This window comes from Pristiophorus japonicus, chromosome 13 (genome assembly GCF_044704955.1).
Source record: "Pristiophorus japonicus isolate sPriJap1 chromosome 13, sPriJap1.hap1, whole genome shotgun sequence".
NCBI lineage: Eukaryota > Metazoa > Chordata > Chondrichthyes > Pristiophoridae > Pristiophorus > Pristiophorus japonicus.
The window spans coordinates 67,138,657-67,157,101 of NC_091989.1; the positions used below are offsets into that span (position 1 = coordinate 67,138,657).

General features: G+C 45.5%; 1 protein-coding gene across 3 annotated transcripts in view; it reads right to left on the minus strand.

Annotated features, from left to right (window-relative positions):
* LOC139278615 (ATP-binding cassette sub-family C member 9-like) overlaps positions 1–18,445 on the minus strand; it is a 250,863-nt gene that overhangs the window by 221,370 nt on the left and 11,048 nt on the right. For all 3 annotated transcript variants that reach the window (XM_070897599.1, XM_070897597.1, XM_070897598.1), the window contains exon 2: positions 7,076–7,217. In XM_070897599.1, the coding sequence (XP_070753700.1) occupies positions 7,076–7,217 (142 nt within the window). The remainder of the gene's footprint in view (positions 1–7,075; positions 7,218–18,445) is intronic.

Sequence of the window (18,445 nt, forward strand, 5' to 3'; positions counted from 1 at the left end):
TTTGTGAAAGGGAAATCATGCTTGACAAATCTTCTGGAATTTTTTGAGGATGTTTCCAGTAAAGTGGACAAGGGAGAACAAGTTGATGTGGTATAGTTGGACTTTCAGAAGGCTTTCGACAAGGTCCGACACAAGAGATTAATGTGCAAAGTTAAAGCACATGGGATTGGGGGTAGTGTGCTGACGTGGATTGAGAACTGGTTGTCAGACAGGAAGCAAAGAGTAGGAGTAAATGGGTACTTTTCAGAATGGCAGGCAGTGACTAGTGGGGTATCGCAAGGTGCTGTGCTGGGGCCCCAGCTGTTTACATTGTACATTAATGATTTAGATGAGGGGATTAAATGTAGTATCTCCAAATTTGCGGATGACACTAAGTTGGGTGGCAGTGTGAGCTGCGAGGAGGATGCTATGAGGCTGCAGAGTGACTTGGATAGGTTAGGTGAGTGGGCAAATGCATGGCAGATGAAGTATAATGTGGATAAATGTGAGGTTATCCACTTTGGTGGTAAAAACAGAGACAGACTATTATCTGAATGGTGATAGATTAGGAAAAGGGGAGGTGCAACGAGACCTGGGTGTCATGGTGCATCAGTCATTGAAGTTTGGCATGCAGGTACAGCAGGCGGTTAAGAAAGCAAATGGCATGTTGGCCTTCATAGCGAGGGGATTTGAGTACAGGGGCAGGGAGGTGTTGCTACAGTTGTACAGGGCCTTGGTGAGGCCACACCTGGAGTATTGTGTACAGTTTTGGTCTCCTAACTTGAGGAAGGACATTCTTGCTATTGAGGGAGTGCAGCGAAGATTCACCAGACTGATTCCCGGGATGGTGGGACTGACCTATCAAGAAAGACTGGATCAACTGGGCTTGTATTCACTGGAGTTCAGAAGAATGAGAGGGAACCTCATAGAAACGTTTAAAATTCTGACGAGTTTAGACAGGTTAGATGCAGGAAGAATGTTCCCAATGTTGGGGAAGTCCAGAACCAGGGGTCACAGTCTAAGGATAAGGGGTAAGCCATTTAGGACCGAGATGAGGAGAAACTTCTTCACCCAGAGAGTGGTGAACCTGTGGAATTCTCAACCACAGAAAGTAGTTGAGGCCAATTCACTAAATATATTCAAAAGGGAGTTAGATGAAGTCCTTACTACTAGGGGGATCAAGGGGTATGGTGAGAAAGCAGGAAGGGGGTACTGAAGTTGCATGTTCAGCCATGAACTCATTGAATGGCAATGCAGGCTAGAAGGGCTGAATGGTCTACTCCTGCACCTCTTTTCTAAGTTTCTATGTTTCTATGAATGAAATGAATGATTGATCGATTAGGCCTTGTACTGAAGGTCTACGTGGCTGTTGGGACGAGCGGCTCGAGTCTGCGGGGCCTCCGATACGAGAGGTGTTGGTGTTTAGTGTGCGGAGTACGGGAGCCCGAGGCTTTGCAAGGCCTGAACTACAATCAGTGCCATTGCGCAGAGCCCTTGTGCTCCGAGATCCACGCCTGTGTCTCAGACACTGATGAGAACCCCCCTGCCGATACTCTGGGTAATGGGAGAGGACAGGTACCGAAGAAAGGTTTCTTCAGCAAAAGAGTCATCAAGATGAGTAGCCATGACCCAACTCTAAAATGAATACGCACCACATTCTGGGTACAGATGTCCGCCATCGGGGCCCAGAATCACGGAATGGATCCTTTTAAGATTGGGCCGGGGAAAATCGCTTTTGCGGATTGATAAATTGAATTAAGTATTACTGTGTGCTCCCTGGCTGCAGTTCGGGTCTGCCTCTGACCCACGAGAAGTGAAGGTGGATAGACTAATGTGCAACTCGAGTTCTACTTCCGTCCCCTCTGGTGGGCTGGATGGAATGACTTGGCAGGCCAGTTGTGGCCCACGAGCTGTATTATGGCCACCACTGGGTTAGTGGCCAACGTATTGAGCACTGCCCTAGAATGAGTTATAAAGTTACTGCAGTAGCTTTCGCGCAAGTGATATTATTCAGACGATACCATTTAGCCTCGTTGATCAATACAAGTCACAGTTACCGGTTATTAACCAATGCCTCTATATCCCATTAGTAACTCGGTAAAATGTATTCAATGTTGCAATTGCTTCTTGATGCTTTGATCAACCACCTTATTCCATCACAGATCATTTCTGTGCAGACTTGACTGTCACAGAAAGTAGAGGAAACATGGATGGTCAAGTTATATATCGGCTCTGACTACAATAAGGTAATGACTAAAAAGAAAGACTTGCATTCACGACCTCAGGGCCTGAACAACAGGCAGTCAGGCCATGAAGCACGAGAAGACACATAAACATGCACTCCACTACCATTGAACAATTTAATAAAAGTCTTCCTTTCCCTTATTATGGAGACAAGAAAATGTCAGCAAACAGAATGGCTGATGGTCCCCTTTGGGTGACGAGAAGGTGCTGGCATTGAAGGTGAGAGCAGCTGTAAACCAGTACAACTGGCACTCTCTCTCTCGAGTGTGCTCCTTGTACGGAGAGATTGGGCTGCTTTGGGTGCGTTCACACTATAACTGTGGCATTGGAGAAAGCCAGTATCACTTCACAAAGCTGGTACAGTTTTAGTATAGGCACCTTTAGTAATGACTCCACGAAGCAGGGTATGGTGCTTAAACTCTGCAGACTTACAGTCTTTTATTAGCAACTCCTGAGTGCCAACAACAAGCTGTGTGTTCCTTTTTATACTGGGTTACCTGCCGTGTGCAGGCAACCCCTGGGTCTCCAGCAACAGCACTTTCTAGTGTACTGGAAAGGTTTGTACAGTACAAGGGTACATTCAATGTTGCATACAGTGTTACAGACATCACACAGTAAACAGGCATGCATACACAACAATACTCCCTCCTGAGCATTTTTCATATCCTAGTTGTCATGACCAGGGGTGGTGATCAGTGGTGGGCTATGGGAGGTTATGGTGAGGGTTGTGTGGTTGCCACGTGTGACCCCTGTGCTTGAGGCTGGCCTCATACGTTTGCCCTCCCTCACACACAAACCAAATGGGTGTCACTGTTGTGGGATCCCTCGGGGAGGTAGCCATGGCAGCAGTGGGTGGTGTCTATACACTATGATGTGGGTAGTTGTGGGGTGGTGGGCAGGGCCACAAGACTGGGTGGGCTCCTTATCCACCAATGGGGATGAGGGTCAGGTCATCCCAGGGATTGCCAGGGAAGTTGGAGGGTATTGGCCTCATGCTCCTGGTGTTGGCCCTGGTGGCCAGGGGCTGTAGGGCTGGTCTGGTGCCGGTTGCCATTGGTGGTGGCTGGGCTGCCCATTGACCACTGTCCCTGTAGTGGGTCTGCTCCCATTGCCTGTGTGTGTCCTGCAAGGGGCATCACATTCGTTCCAAAGGTCCAGGCTACATGGTCAGGTAGCCTGCTGGACCTGGGGGTCTCCCACAGGGGGATTCCATTGGCATTAGCATGGTCCCTGTAGGACCCAATGTCCTTTGGCAGTTCCTACCGGTATACATGACACCTTGGCTCTGATCACACATAGTCGCGCCTGCATTATACATTCTCGCATTTGCATCACTTTTGGGTGTCCTGGTTTCAACAGACATGGTTACATTAGGCATTTCACATTCTCTATCATTATTGTTCAGCATAATAAGCTTGTTCTTAACCTTATTGACACCTGCATTCATCTCATTAGTCACATTAGTTAAACCAGCATCACAATTCATGGTTACATTGCATATATTTTCATACTTGCACCCTTTAATTGTATCTTTAGCTTTAAAGTCCGTGTACTCAAATAGTTGGAACTTCCCCTTTAAATTTTTTTTGCTACCGGTCTCCTTTAAGGGAGCTTTCAAATCCAATTGGCCACTCGATGTCACATGATGCTCCTCCATGTTGACTCACATTTTGAATGCAGGTCTGCTGCTCACCAAGCAGCAGCCATTTTGTGGTGCTCCTTTCTTCCACGTTCTTGTGGTGCTGCAGCCATTTTGTGGTCTTTTCTTCCACAGCACCACTTCGCCTGATGTGGACCTGGATCATCCAATTCCTGCCCAGCAGCGTGGGACCATCGCCAGCTACAATCCACAGGGGGAGTTTATGCAACACGCCGCCCTTGAAGACCTGGACGTCTACATTGCCAACGATTTAGATTTTACCTTTGGTGTAGGTGAGCAGCTTTGCCTGGACAGGAGATAGTTTTGGTCGAGTGGCAGGATTCCTCCAAATTTTTTCAAAGGTCTTTTGGCTCATCACAGACTGGCTCGCCCATGTGTCGATCTCCACGGAGACTGGGACCCCATCGATGTCCACTTCCATCATCCACAGAGAATTTCCGGTGGAGCAGGTAAAGATTCCATACTCCTCTCCCAGGGTTAGAGCAGAAACATCTTCATCTGTGTCAGAGCCCCGATGATTAGCCAACTCACCAGAGACACAATGATACAGCCTTTTCTGTACATTCTCTGAAGGTGCCCTTTTTCTTTGCAGCCCTTGCATGCATAGTCTTTGCAGCGGCACTGGTGGGCCCTGTGGTTTCCTCCAGAGCGCCAACACGGGGCCATCCGGTTTGCCCCATGTGGCAGACTCAGGGTTGTGGAACTCGGGGCAGCATTTCTGCCTTTAGAAGTGTCCATGCAGTGCACTGTGCTCGCCGGTTTAGAGTCCTGGGTCAGTATCCGCTTGGAGTCGCCGGCCGAAACCATGTAGGCCTGGCTCACTTGAATTGCTTTCTGCAGGGTAACCGTAATGTCAGCCGAGAGCACTTTGTGTCGGAGGCCTTCGTGGCCGATTCTGATGACAAATATGTCCCTTAGTGCTTCATTAAGATGGTCACCAAACTCACACGGTGCAGCTAGTCTTCTTAAGTGTGCAGCATACTTGGCAATTTCTTGGCCCTCAGGTCGCCGGTCAGTGTAGAACCGGTGCCTGGCTGTGAGGATGCTTTCTTTCGGTTTTAGTTGTTCCTGTATGATTGTTTCAAGTTCCTTTTAGCTCTTGGTGGTTGTCTTCTCCGGGGCTAGTAAGTCCCTGACGAGACCGTAGATGGTGGGCCCACAACTGCTAAGCAGGATAGCCCTGCGTTTGTTCGGTAGTGTAGCCGGTGTGTCCCCGTCCAGGTCGTTGGCTATGAAGAAATGTTCCAATCTTTCCACAAAAGCATCCCAATCCTCCCCCTCCATAAATTGCTGAAAGTTGCTGAGGTTAGACATGTTGAGCGTGCAGTTCGTGATCCCGTATTCCCATCGCCAGTTGTAGTATATATAGGCACCTTTAGTAATGACTCCACGAGGCAGGGTATGGTGCTTAAACTCTGCAGACTTGCCGTCCTTTATTAGCAACTCCTGAGTGCCAACAACAAGCTGTGTGTTCCTTTTTATACTGGGTTACTTGCCGTGTGCAGGCAACCCCTGGGTCTCCAGCAACAACACCCTCTAGTGTACCGGTAAGGTGTGTACAGTACAAGGATACATTCAATGTTGCATACAATGTTAGACATCACACAGTAAACAGGCATGCATACACCACAGTTACCTGTTATTAACCAATGCCTCTATATCCCATTAGTAACTTGGTAAAATGTATTCAATGTTGCAATTGCTTCTTGATGCTTTGATCAACCACCTTATTCCACCACAGATCATTTCTGTGCAGACTTGACTGTCACAGAAAGTAGAGGAAACATGGATGGTCAAGTTATATATCGGCTCTGACTACAATAAGGTAGTGACTAAAAAGAAAGACTTGCATTCACGACCTCAGGGCCTGAACAACAGGCAGTCAGGCCATGAAGCACGAGAAGACACATAAACATGCACTCCACTACCATTGAACAATTTAATAAAAGTCTTCCTTTCCCTTATTATGGAGACAAGAAAATGTCAGCAAACAAAATGGCTGATGGTCCCCTTTGGGTGGCTAGAAGGTGCTGGCATTGAAGGTGAGAGCAGCTGTAACCAGTACAACTGGCACTCTCTCGAGTGTGCTCCTTGTACGGAGAGATTGGGCTGCTTTGGGTGCGTTCACACTATAACTGTGGCATTGGAGAAAGCCAGTATCACTTCACAAAGCTGGTACAGTTTTAGTATACATGCAGCCTAAATCCAGAAACTGGGCCCAAACTAACGGCACAGCACCAATGCTAAATTTGAGTCTTGTGAAAGTACCATTTCAGGATAATGGACATTAACAGGAAGGAGAAAGGGAAAAAAAACTGGTTTGGGAATATGCACGATTCATGAGAAGAGTTTTTAGGAGACTGTGAGAAAGAAGAATGGAAAGTAGGGAGTCACAGGTGGCCAGGGAAAGTTTCAGAGGGCGAAAGAAATGCCTAAATGAGTGGTTATCAACAGTAGAAATAGGAATGAGAAGTAAGCTGGCATTAAATGATTGCAGGGCGATGTGCAATGACATACAGTTGTAGGGGCACACAGTTACAGGAGACTATGGGAAGTAGGGAGGGATGAGGTCATTGAAAGATTTGTAGGTGAGGATGAAGATTTAAATTGCCATTGGTAGTGGACAGCAGATGGATGACTATCTCCGCAGGTTGTCATGGAACAAAGGTTATCTGAGACAGTTTCCATGGTCAACTTATGCCTGCTCATGCACTGCTCTGCGTCATGCCCAGATAGCTGACTCTTGTGGTAGATCAGGATAGAATCCGCTGGTCTCCAAACTCTGTGCTCCTACATGCCCCCTTCTCCTCCTGTTTCACTATGATATACGTCTCGATGGGTAAAACAATCGTGCTCTCCGATAAATTAAATCTCCCGTATACTATTCACCTGTCACTGCTGTGGTGACATTTTAGAAAATTCCCAGTTCATTAACTTCACTAAAGGCCGATCTGACCAACAGAGGTGATTGGTTCATCAGCACTTTCTACCCACATTCCACCACTTTTATTCTCACATCAACGTTTTCGCAGGAATTTCGACCTCCAAAATTTTCTTTCAACAACTCTATGATCTCAATGCAGTCAAAACAATAGATCTATATTTTATTATCTTATGACCACATTTTTAATATTCTATTTGCAATACCACAAGTTTTGAAAATGTTAATGATTAAATAAATCCAAACCGTACCTATCTGAAACCATTCCCTCTGCAATCTCACAGACAAGTACAAAAAGAAGTATAAACGTGAGAATCCATCGGAAACTGTGTCCAGGAAAGTGCAGCCACGTGTTGTGGTGGATCTGAACCTTTGAACTTTGGCTTCCCCAACCTGAAATTCAAATAATTAATTTTTTTTAAGAAGTTGACAATAATAAAATGTAAGATTAAAAGAAAACATTTAAATATGAAATACGCTTTAAAAAGTAATTGGGCATAATTTTGACTTTAGGCAATAGCGTAAAGAAAGAAAGACTTACATTTATATAGCGCCTTTCATGACCACCGGACATCTCAAAGTGCCTTACAGCCAATTAAGTACTTTTGGAGTATAGTCACTGTTGTAATGTGGGAAACGCAGCAGCCAACTTGCGCACAGCAAACTCCCACAAACAGCAATGTGATAATGACCAGATAATCTGTTTTTGTTATGTTGATTGAGGGATAAATATTGACCAGGACACTGGGGATAATTCTCTGCTCTTCTTTGAAATAGTGCCATGGGATCTTTCACATCCACCCAAAAGGGCAGATGGGGCCTCAGTTTAACATTTCATCTGCACCTCTGACAGTGTAGCACTCCCCCAGTATGCCAGCCTGGATTTGTGCACTCAAGTTCCTGGAGTGGGACTTGAACCCACAACCTTCTGACTCAGAAGCAAGTGTGCTACCCACTGAACCACAGCTGACACTGACATTGTACAATAAGCAATATCGGATCAGCCACACATTGTACACTTCTCCCGATTTTCATTCCCATTGACTTCAATAGAAACAAAAATTGGGAGCAATGTATAACAGTGGCTGATCCGAAATTGCCTATTTTACACTATTGCCAAAAATCATAATGTTAAGTCTAAACTGTAGACGACATATGTCGGCTGAAAGAGCTTGTATTTCAGGCCATAATTATTTTAATTCGAAGAATGTAAAACATTAAGGACAAGAAGAATCCCTTCAGGCACCGAGGTTATACTCCATGTGGTGTGAGATGAGTGCTTCACGGAGGTCTCACAATCATTAGTTTAGAGTCACACTAGCTCTGAAATATCCAGTCACTAATACTGCAAAGCGGAACAGCTTATGTCCTATTAGATTTTTAAATGACTTCACCAAAATGTGTACACACAAAAGTGGCAGTTTAAATGAACCTTTAGTCTCCCTGTACCAGTTCAGTTCCATTCATTATACATGTGTGACGTACATTTTTCTGGGCAATGTCCACTACTTTACATTTAATTTGCCATTTGTTCACCCTAGCCAATATTTATCCCTCAATCAACATCACTAAAAACAGATTATCTGGTCATTATCACATTGCTGTTTGTGGGAGCTTGCTGTGTGCAAATTGGCTGCCGTGTTTCTTACATTACAACAGTGACTACACTCCAAAAGTACTTACAGCCAGTGTGAGAGCACACTTGGAGTAGTGTGCACAGTTTTGGTCTCCATATCTAAGGAAGGATATCTTTGCTTTGGAGGCAGTACAAGGATGGTTCAATAGATTGATTCCTGGGATGAGAGAGCTGTCTTATGATGAGAGATTATATAGAATGGGTCTATACTCTGGAGTTTAGAAGAATGAGAGGTGATCTCATTGAGACATACAAGATTCTGAGGGGGATTGACAGGGTAGATGCTGAGAGGTTGTTTCCCCTGGCTGGAGTGTCTAGAACAAGGGGGCACAGTCTCAGGATAAGAGGTTGGCATTTAAGTCAGGGATGAGGAGGAATTTCTTCACTCAGAGGGTTGTGAATCTTTGGAATTCTCTGCCCCAGAAGGCTATGGATGCTGAATTTCTGAATGTGTTCAAGTCTAAGACAGATAGATTTTTGGAGTCTAGGGGAATAAAGGGATATGGAGATCGGACGGGAAAGTGGAGTTGAGGTCGATGATCAGCCATGATCTCATTGAATGGCAGAGCAGGCTCGAGGGGTTTATGGCCTACTCCTGCTGCTATTTTTTATGTTTTTAAATGGCTGTAAGCGCTTTGGGATGTCCGGTAGTCGTGAAAGGCGCTAGCTAAAAGCAAGCCTTTTATTGTATAACTAAGCTAGTTCCTTCTGCAAATCCTTTATTACATCCTCTGGGATAGAATTTCTGCAGGAGTTCTCCTGTTGTAACTTCAATGGATGATCGGTGGAAACCCAGAGAACTAGTGTAAATTGGCCTTGAGTTACTGACCCTGAAGGATTCCGCTCACACCTCCCCCAGAGTCCAGCATTACAACTACGTTATTACCTATTCTCAAGCCAACTTTTTACCCAGTCTGTGTTCTACTCTGGCTACCCGAGTCTTTGAGTTTCATTAGAAATCTTTCCTGTGGAATCTAATCAAAATCTTTCAGCAAGGCCAAGTAAGCTCTTTCATTGCGAGATCCACAATCCCTTAAAGAAACCATTAATGTTTGCCTCACTGGATCATTCCCTTCTAAGGGTATATGGGTTATTTCTTAGTAAGTGTTGGTTTTTAAGGAATGCCTACACAGCATTCCAACCTTGAAGGATGGCATTTAACTGATGATCTTATGGAGGAATGGCAATATATAATTATGAGGAGATGTTGGGACTATTTCTGCTTGAGCAGAGAAAGCCACGAGGAGATTAAAAATATGAAGGGTTTTGATAAGATTCAAGAGAAGATGACTCGGGAGTAATTGCATGTCTCCACCAGAAGAGCAGTGACCTGGCAGATCGCATGGCCGTTAGAGAAGCTGACCACTTTACATTGCAATCATTTCAATGGAATGAACAGCAGGTGGATTCTGTACTGGGTGGATGATCTACTCGGTCATATTATGGTTCAGACAGTGAAGATGGCAACACAGGTTCAAATTAGTAAAAGGCAAATTTAGGTCTGTCACCGGGATGTTCTTATTCACAGTGAGGTGCATCTCCAATCGGGAATCATTTCCATTATTTTACTGGTTATTGCTATTATATTAATGGGCCTATCGGTGCCTGGACCCTGTAAAGCCTCATAAGGTCCGAGTGATTGCTTTGTGACCAGTGCCCTGTGAATTATTACAGAGTCTGAGGATACAGTCCAGCCCTCATTCCTTTTGAAGTTTGTCTTTTTAAAACCAAATATTTTTCTCCTATTCCTTACTGGTGCTGATTTCCAACTATCTCTATTGGAATTCATAACAGATTTGAATCCAGTCGATTACAATAGCTGTAGCAGCTGCATGCAACATGTTTTTAATAATGTCAATTTAGATTATCCCCATGGTCTCTTCCTATTGATAGTTGATGAAATGAGTAGGAATGTGAGGTCATGTTGATGCATTTCATTTATTCTGGGCTATCATTGAGATATCAGTATGCCATGCCTTGCAGGACCTGTCACTACTACCAATACTTCTACCACTGCTAATACTACTCATCATCGTCATAGGCGGTCCCTCAAGCAAGGATGACTTGCTTCCACGAGTTCACAAATGTTTCAATGAAGGACCCAATATTCCAGTCCTCAACTCCAATTGAAGGGGTGGAAGATGCCTGTGCGTGGATTTTTTTAATGTGTGGTGACCATTGCACAACCATGACTACCACTACTATTATTACTACCACTCCGACTAAATCCCCGTCCGTCAGGTTAGCAGCGACAATGGGGCCGAATGAATTCACGCCACTGTTGTCGGTTCTGATCTAGCCCGGCCTTCTCAGTCATCTGTATCCCTTTCTGTGACAAGTCACTCTTGGCATTGTCTATCCGGCACTTCCTTGGTCTTCTTCAGCGTCTTGCTCCATGTATCTTTGTGAGCAGGGCTATGAAAGGTTTCCAGCCATTTGCATTCTTGAAATGTGTCCAAACCATTGCAGTCATCTTTCTCTGATCTTCTGTATAAACACTGTTTCTTGCCAAATGAAAAAAAGTTGCAGTACTTACTGCGCAGCCATAAATTGAAGATAAAGCTGACTTCAGTTATCCTCACCTTTATTGACACAACCATTTATGCTAAAGCTCTCTCAAATCACAACAAACATATGGGGCTACACCCTTTCAGGCTGGTGAAGATTATTCTATCACACTCCTGACTTGTGCCTCAGCAAGTTGCTGCAGTGCATCCTGTAGATACTACACACTGCACGGTGGTTAAGGGGGTGGATGTTCAGGCCTGTGGAATTATCTGTGAATAGGAAATTCAAACTCCAATCAAGGCACAATAAAGACCATGTAGGTTGCAACCCGAAATATACCACCCAACTCTTGATCATTTAAAAAAATGTATTCATTCTCAGGATGTAGATGTCACTGGCAAGGCCAGCATTTATTGCCCACCTCTAGTTGCCCTTGAGAAGGTGGTGGTGAGTCACCTTCTTGAACCACTGCAGTCCGTGTTGTGAAGGTGCTTCCACAGTGCTGTTAGGGAGGGAGTTCCAGGATTTTGACCCAGTGCTGATAGAAACATAGACATAGAAAATAGGTGCAGGAGTAGGCCATTCGGCCCTTCTAGCCTGCACCGCCATTCAATGAGTTCATGGCTGAACATGCAACTTCAGTACCCCATTCCTGCTTTCTCACCATACCCCTTGATTCCCCTAGTAGTAAGGACTTCATCTAACTCCTTTTTGAATATATTTAGTGAATTGGCCTCAACAACTTTCTGTGGTAGAGAATTCCACAGGTTCACCACTCTCTGGGTGAAGAAATTCCTCCTCATCTCAGTCCTAAATGGCTTACCCCTTATCCTTAGACTGTGTCCCCTGGTTCTGGACTTCCCCAACATTGGGAACATTCTTCCTGCATCTAACCTCTCTAACCCCGTCAGAATTTTAAACGTTTCTATGAGGTCCCCTCTCATTCTTCTGAACTCCAGTGAATACAAGCCCAGTTGATCCAGTCTTTCTTGATAGGTCAGTCCCGCCATCCCGGGAATCAGTCTGGTGAACCTTCGCTGCACTCCCTCAATAGCAAGAATGTCCTTCCTCAGGTTAGGAGACCAAAACTGTACACAATACTCCAGGTGTGGCCTCACCAAGGCCCTGTACAATTGTAGCAACACCTCCCTGCCCTTGTACTCAAATCCCCTCGCTATGAAGGCCAACATGCCATTTGCTTTCTTAACCGCCTGCTGTACCTGCATGCCAACCTTCAATGACTGATGTACCATGACACCCAGGTCTCGTTGCACCTCTCCTTTTCCTAATCTGTCACCATTCAGATAATAGTCTGTCTCTGTTTTTACCACCAAAGTGGATAACCTCACATTTATCCACATTATATTTCATCTGCCATGCATTTGCCCACTCACCTAACCTATCCAAGTCGCTCTGCAGCCTCATAGAATCCTCCTTGCAGCTCACACTGCCACCCAACTTAGTGTCATCCGCAAATTTGGAGATACTACATTTAATCCCCTCGTCTAAATCATTAATGTACAGTGTAAACAGCTGGGGCCCCAGCACAGAACCTTGCGATACCCCACTAGTCACTGCCTGCCATTCTGAAAAGTCCCCATTTACTCCTACTCTTTGCTTCCTGTCTGACAACCAGTTCTCAATCCATGTCAGCACACTACCCTCAATCCCATGTGCTTTAACTTTGCACATTAATCTCTTGTGTGGGACCTTGTCGAAAGCCTTCTGAAAGTCCAAATATACCACATCGACTGGTTCTCCCTTGTCCACTCTACTGGAAACATCCTCAAAAAATTCCAGAAGATTTGTCAAGCATGATTTCCCTTTCACAAATCCATGCTGACTTGGACCTATCATATTACCTCTTTCCAAATGCACTGCGATGACATCCTTAATAATTGATTCCATCATTTTACCCACTACCGATGTCAGGCTGACCGGTCTGTAATTCCCTGTTTTCTCTCTCCCTCCTTTTTTAAAAAGTGGGGTTACATTGGCTACCCTCCACTCCATAGGAACTGATCCAGAGTCAATGGAATGTTGGAAAATGACTGTCAATGCATCCACTATTTCCAAGGCCACCTCCTTAAGTACTCTGGGATGCAGTCCATCAGACCCTGGGGATTTATCGGCCTTCAATCCCATCAATTTCCCCAACACAATTTCCCGACTAATAAGGATTTCCCTCAGTTCCTCCTCCTTACTAGACCCTCCGACCCCTTTTATATTTCCAAGTCAAGATGGTGTGTGACTTGGAGAGGAACATGGAGGTAGTGGTGTTCACATGTGCCTGCTGCCCTTGTCCTTCTAGGTGGTCGAGGTCATGGGTTTGGGAGGTGCTGTCGAAGAACCTTGGCGAGTTGCTGCAGTGCATCTTGTAGATGGTACACACTGCAGCCACGGTGTGTTGGTGGTGACGGAAGTGAATGTTTAAGGTGGAGGATGGGGTGCCAATCAAGCAGACTGATTTGTCCTGGATGATGTTGAGCTTCTTGAATGTTGTTCCAGCTCAACTCATCCTGGCAAGTGGAGAGTATTCCATCACACTCCTGACTTGTGCCTTGTAGATGTTGGAAAGGCTTTGGGGAGTCAGATGAGTCACTCCCAGCTGGATACCCAGCCTCTGACCTGCTCTTGTAGCCACAGTATTTATGTGGCTGGTCCAGTTAATATGGTAACACCCAGGATATTGATGGTGGGGAATTTGATGATGGTAATGTAATCGAATGTCAAGGGGAGATGATTAGACGCTCCTTTTTTGGAGATGGTCATTGCCTGGCACTTGGGTGGCGCAAATATTACTTGCCACCTATCAGCCCAAGCCTGAATGTTGTCCAGGTCTTGCTGCATCCTGGTATGGACTGCTTCATTATCAGAGGAGTTGCGAATGAAACTGACCACTATGCAGTCAACAACGAACATCTCCATTTCCAACCTTTTGATGGATGGAGGTCACTGATGAAGCAGCTGAAGATAATTGGTCTTCGAACACTGCCCTGAAGAACTATTGCAGAGATGTCCTGGAGCCAAGATGATTGGCCTCCAACAACCACAACCAGTTTATTTTGTACTAGGTATGACTTCAGCCAGTGGAGAGTTTTTCCCTTGATCAACACTGAATTCAGTTTTAACAGTGCTCCTTGGTGCCATGTTCAGTCAAATGTTGCCTTGATGTCAAGGGCAGTCACTCTCACCACCTCTGGAATTCATCTCTTTTTGGACCAAGGCTGTAATGAGGTCTGGAGCCAAGTGGTTCAGAAGGTACCCGAACTGAGCATTGGTGAGAAGATTATTGGTAAGTGCCGCTTGATAGCACTGTTGATGACACCTTCCATCACTTTGCTGATAATTGAGAGTAGGCTGATGGGGCATTAATTGGCCGAATTGGATTTATCCTGCTTTTTGTGGACAGGACATACCTGGGCAATTTTCCACATTGTCGGGTAGATGCCAGTGTTGTAGCTGTACTGGAACAGCTTGGGAAGAGACGCAAACGCTTCAGCCTTGTCTTTTGCACTCATGTGCCGAGGATGGAGATGTTCATGAAGCCTTCTCCTCCCATTAGTTGTTTAATTGTCCATCCCCATTCATGGCTGGATGTGGCAGCACTGCAGAGCTTTGATGTCATCCATTGGTTGTAGGATCGCTTAGCTCTGTCTATAGTATGCTGCTTCCGCTGTTTAGCATGCATGTGGTCCTGTGTTGCAGCTTCCCCAGGTCAGCACCTCATTTTTAGGTACGCCTGGTGCTGGTCCTATCATGCTCTTCGCTCCTTATTCAACCAGGGTTGGTCCCCTGGCATGATGGTAATGATGGAGTGAGGGATATGCCAAGCCATGAGGTTAAAAATTGTGGTGGAGTACAATTCAACTGCTGCTGATGGCCCACTGCGCCTCATGGATGCCCAGTTTTGAGCTGCTAGATCTGTTCTGAATCTATCCCATTTAGCATGGTGGTAGTGCTACACAACACGATGGATAGTGTCCTCAGTGTGAAGACGGGACCGTATCTCCACAATGACTGTGCGGTGTTCACGCCAGCCAATACTGTTATGGACAGATGCATCTGTGACAGGTAGATTGGTGAGCACGAAGTCAAGTAGGTTTTTTCCCTCGTGTTGGTTCTCTCATCATTTGCTGCAAGCCCAGTCTGACAGCTATGTCCTTCAGGACTCAGCCAATTCGGACAGTGGTGGTACTACTGAGCCACTCTTGGTGATGGACATTGAAGACCCCACCCAGAGTACCCTCTGTGCCCTTGCCATCATTGGTGCTTCTTCCAAGTGGTGTTCAACACGGAGGAGTACTGATTCACCAGCTGAGGGAGGGCAATAGGTGGTAATCAGTAGGAGGTTTGCCATATTGAAGACTTCTTGGAGTCCGCAATCAATGTTGTCGACTCCCAGGGCCACTCCCTCCTGACTGTATACCACTGTACCACCAGCTATGGTGGGTCTGTCCTGCCGGTGGGACAGGACATACCCAGGGATGGTAATTGAGGAGTGTAGGACATTGGCTAATAAAGTACATACGATGGGCCTATACCTATGATAGGGGCGTTTCTTACGGTCTAACAGGCAACAATATCAAATCTTGACTTGTTAACATATTAGCCACTGATCATCTCAGTGTCTTCAAAAAAAAACTAGTGTTAATACATTGGGGGAGAAATTGGGTGCATTTGCACCTCCTGTTAGCGCCCCCTACAGTAACTGGGCACAAAGCCATTGCGACCGGGCGCAGCGCTGACATCGACTCCCGCCATATTAAGCGGAAGTTTTGCGGCAGCGCTATGGCGTTGCATCCCGAACTCCTGCGCCTGGAGATCAGGACATCGCCGTGCGCATCGTCCCGATAGCGCCCTGGACTCGAAATTCACTTCCGCCCCCTGTAGCCGTGCTGGGCGAAAACGCTGACAGTTGCAGGAGGCGTGGATCGGCTGGCCAGCCGCTTCGGGGGCGATGCTTAAAGGCGAAGTGGCCGAGGTAAGTAAAACAAAACCCTTTGTTGTTGGCGCTTTTTTAGCAGGTTCCTGCCCGAGATCGTTCAGCCCTGTGCTCTGCTTGAGTGCCGGGCCGATCGGGCGGGTTCGTCACTCCCTTGGTGGTCCAGCTAGGTCCCTTTTATAGTTGCAGAGCTTGCAGCAATGGCCCTTCCCTTTAAGGGAGGGAAGGGCCCTTTGAATGCTGCAGCGCTGCTCGGCCCAATGTACAGCAACACTGAAGTCTCCGCACCGCCCGCTGCCATTAGCACTTCACTTCCTTCTTGGAGAGCAAACGGCCATATTTTTTAAATTTGCAATTGTTTGTGCCTGGGATAGTGAATTTACCCCCCCGTCCCCCGGATGCTTTTACAAATCTGTTCTGTGAACAACTGGGCCAAATCAGAATCACATGTGATCGTTATTCACTTACTAAACAGCTAGATCCCTAACAGGTTTTTAATAACATTTCAGCTTACTCCACTGTAAATGAACAGATCGGCTTTCTCTTATGGTGCAATGGTGAAGGATTGTTAAATAAACTTGCTCAGACTGGAAAATAACGATACAAAATATCATGAAAGCTGTTTGCAAGTATAATTTTTGGAGCAGGTATAATTTTTCTAACTTTTTTTAAATCTCCAGAATCTCCCTGTTCAAGATCTATGGATGATTATTCACTCACTCAGAGCAATTCAAAAGAATCCAATTAAGAAGAGGCATGTCTTCTCCAGCAAACCATCAAGGATTTAAGGATCAAACAGTTTGGTTGAGAGGGATTAGATTGTATTTATTTGAGTTTTCTTTTACATCTGTCTGCTGATGAAACTCCCAAGTCTCTTAGTTTCAAAACACATTAATTCTTCCAGTCTTTCATCCTTAGTTACCAGTTTCAAGAAGGAGACAGCGCTACCTTTAGAATTAGCAAGCTGTTATGTCTCCTATATCTTGGATTTGATAGAGAAACACTCAATAATTCTCATCAAGAGCCCTTCTAGTGTGATATTGCGTGATAGTTCTTTATTATCCAGGATATAGCTTTAGTCCTGGACAGGTTAGATGATGAAGTTATAAAAGCAGAAACCATCATCATAGGCAGTCCCTCGAAATCGAGGAAGACTTGCTTCCACTCTAAAAATGAGTTCTCAGGTGACTGTACAGTCCAATACGGGAATTACAGGCTCTGTCACATGTGGGACAGATAGTGGTCGAAGGAAAGGGTGGGTGGGGAGTCTGGTTTTTGCCGCACGCTCCTTCCGCTGCCTGCGCTTGATTTCTGCACGCTCTTGGCGACGAGACTCGAGGTGCTCAGCGCCCTCCCAGATACACTTCCTCCACTTAGGGCAGTCTTGGGCCAGGGATTTCCAGGTGTCAGTGGGGATGTTGCACTTTATCAGGGAGACTTTGAGGGTGTCCTTGAAACATTTCTTCTGCCCACCTGGGGCTTGTTTGCCGTGTAGGAGAAAATGCTGGAAATCTCAGCAGGTCGGGCAGCTGATCATTATCCTGCCATTCACATCCTGTCTAACTCCTGGTATTAACATGTCAATTTGGGCCATCATACCTTTTGTCTCTAATCTCTCCTGCCTTCCAACCTATCACAGACCTTCCCTTTTGTTCTTTCTTCCCCTCCCCCTTTCAGTGCTTCTTAAGAATGTGTTCTTTCCGAACACTCTCCAGTTCTGACGAAGGGTTATCGACCCGAAACGTTAACTCTGTTTTCTCTCCACAGATGCTGCCTGACCCGCCAAGATTTCAAGCATTTTCTGTTTTTATTCCAGATTCCAGCATCCATAGTATTTTGCTTTTGTATTGGATGATGAAGTACTTCTTGCTCCTTCAGTATTTCAAAGGGGTCGACTGATTACTGTGTTCACAATTCCAAAGAGTTCTGCAGAATCCACCATATCCTTGAAAAACTTGAAGGTCATTATCAGCAAGGCCTATGTGGTTAAGCCTTACTAAAGTTTCCCACTTAGAATATAAAGAAGTTGAAAACAAGAAAAAAAACATCTCCTGAGTCCCAACAAATCCAGTTTCCCAACACATTGTGCAATCTGCCCTTTTGTACACTCCACACAACCAACTCTATCTCCTGAGAGAAAGTGCTGCATAATTTCTTCCCAACCACCAGAGCTATTGTGGAGCAGCACAACATCTTCCAACCCCTTGTTTGTTGATTATGTATTTGTGCCTTTTATCTATCTGCTTACAGCCCAAGTGAAATGGTAGGCTTATTTCTACACTACTTGTATCTTTCAACATTTCCAAAAGCTGGATTATGTCCTCTTTTAATTGTCTTTTGCCAACTAAACAAGTCCAGTCCCATCAGGCAGTTCATCATGCATATAGGTGTCTTCTTCAGTGATCCTCATGTTCAAATCCCTCCATGGCCTCACCCCTCCCTATTTCTGTAACTTCTGCCAGCCCTACAACCTTCCAAGAAATCTGCATTCCTCCAATTCTCCCCTCTTGTGTATCCCCCATTTCCTTCGCC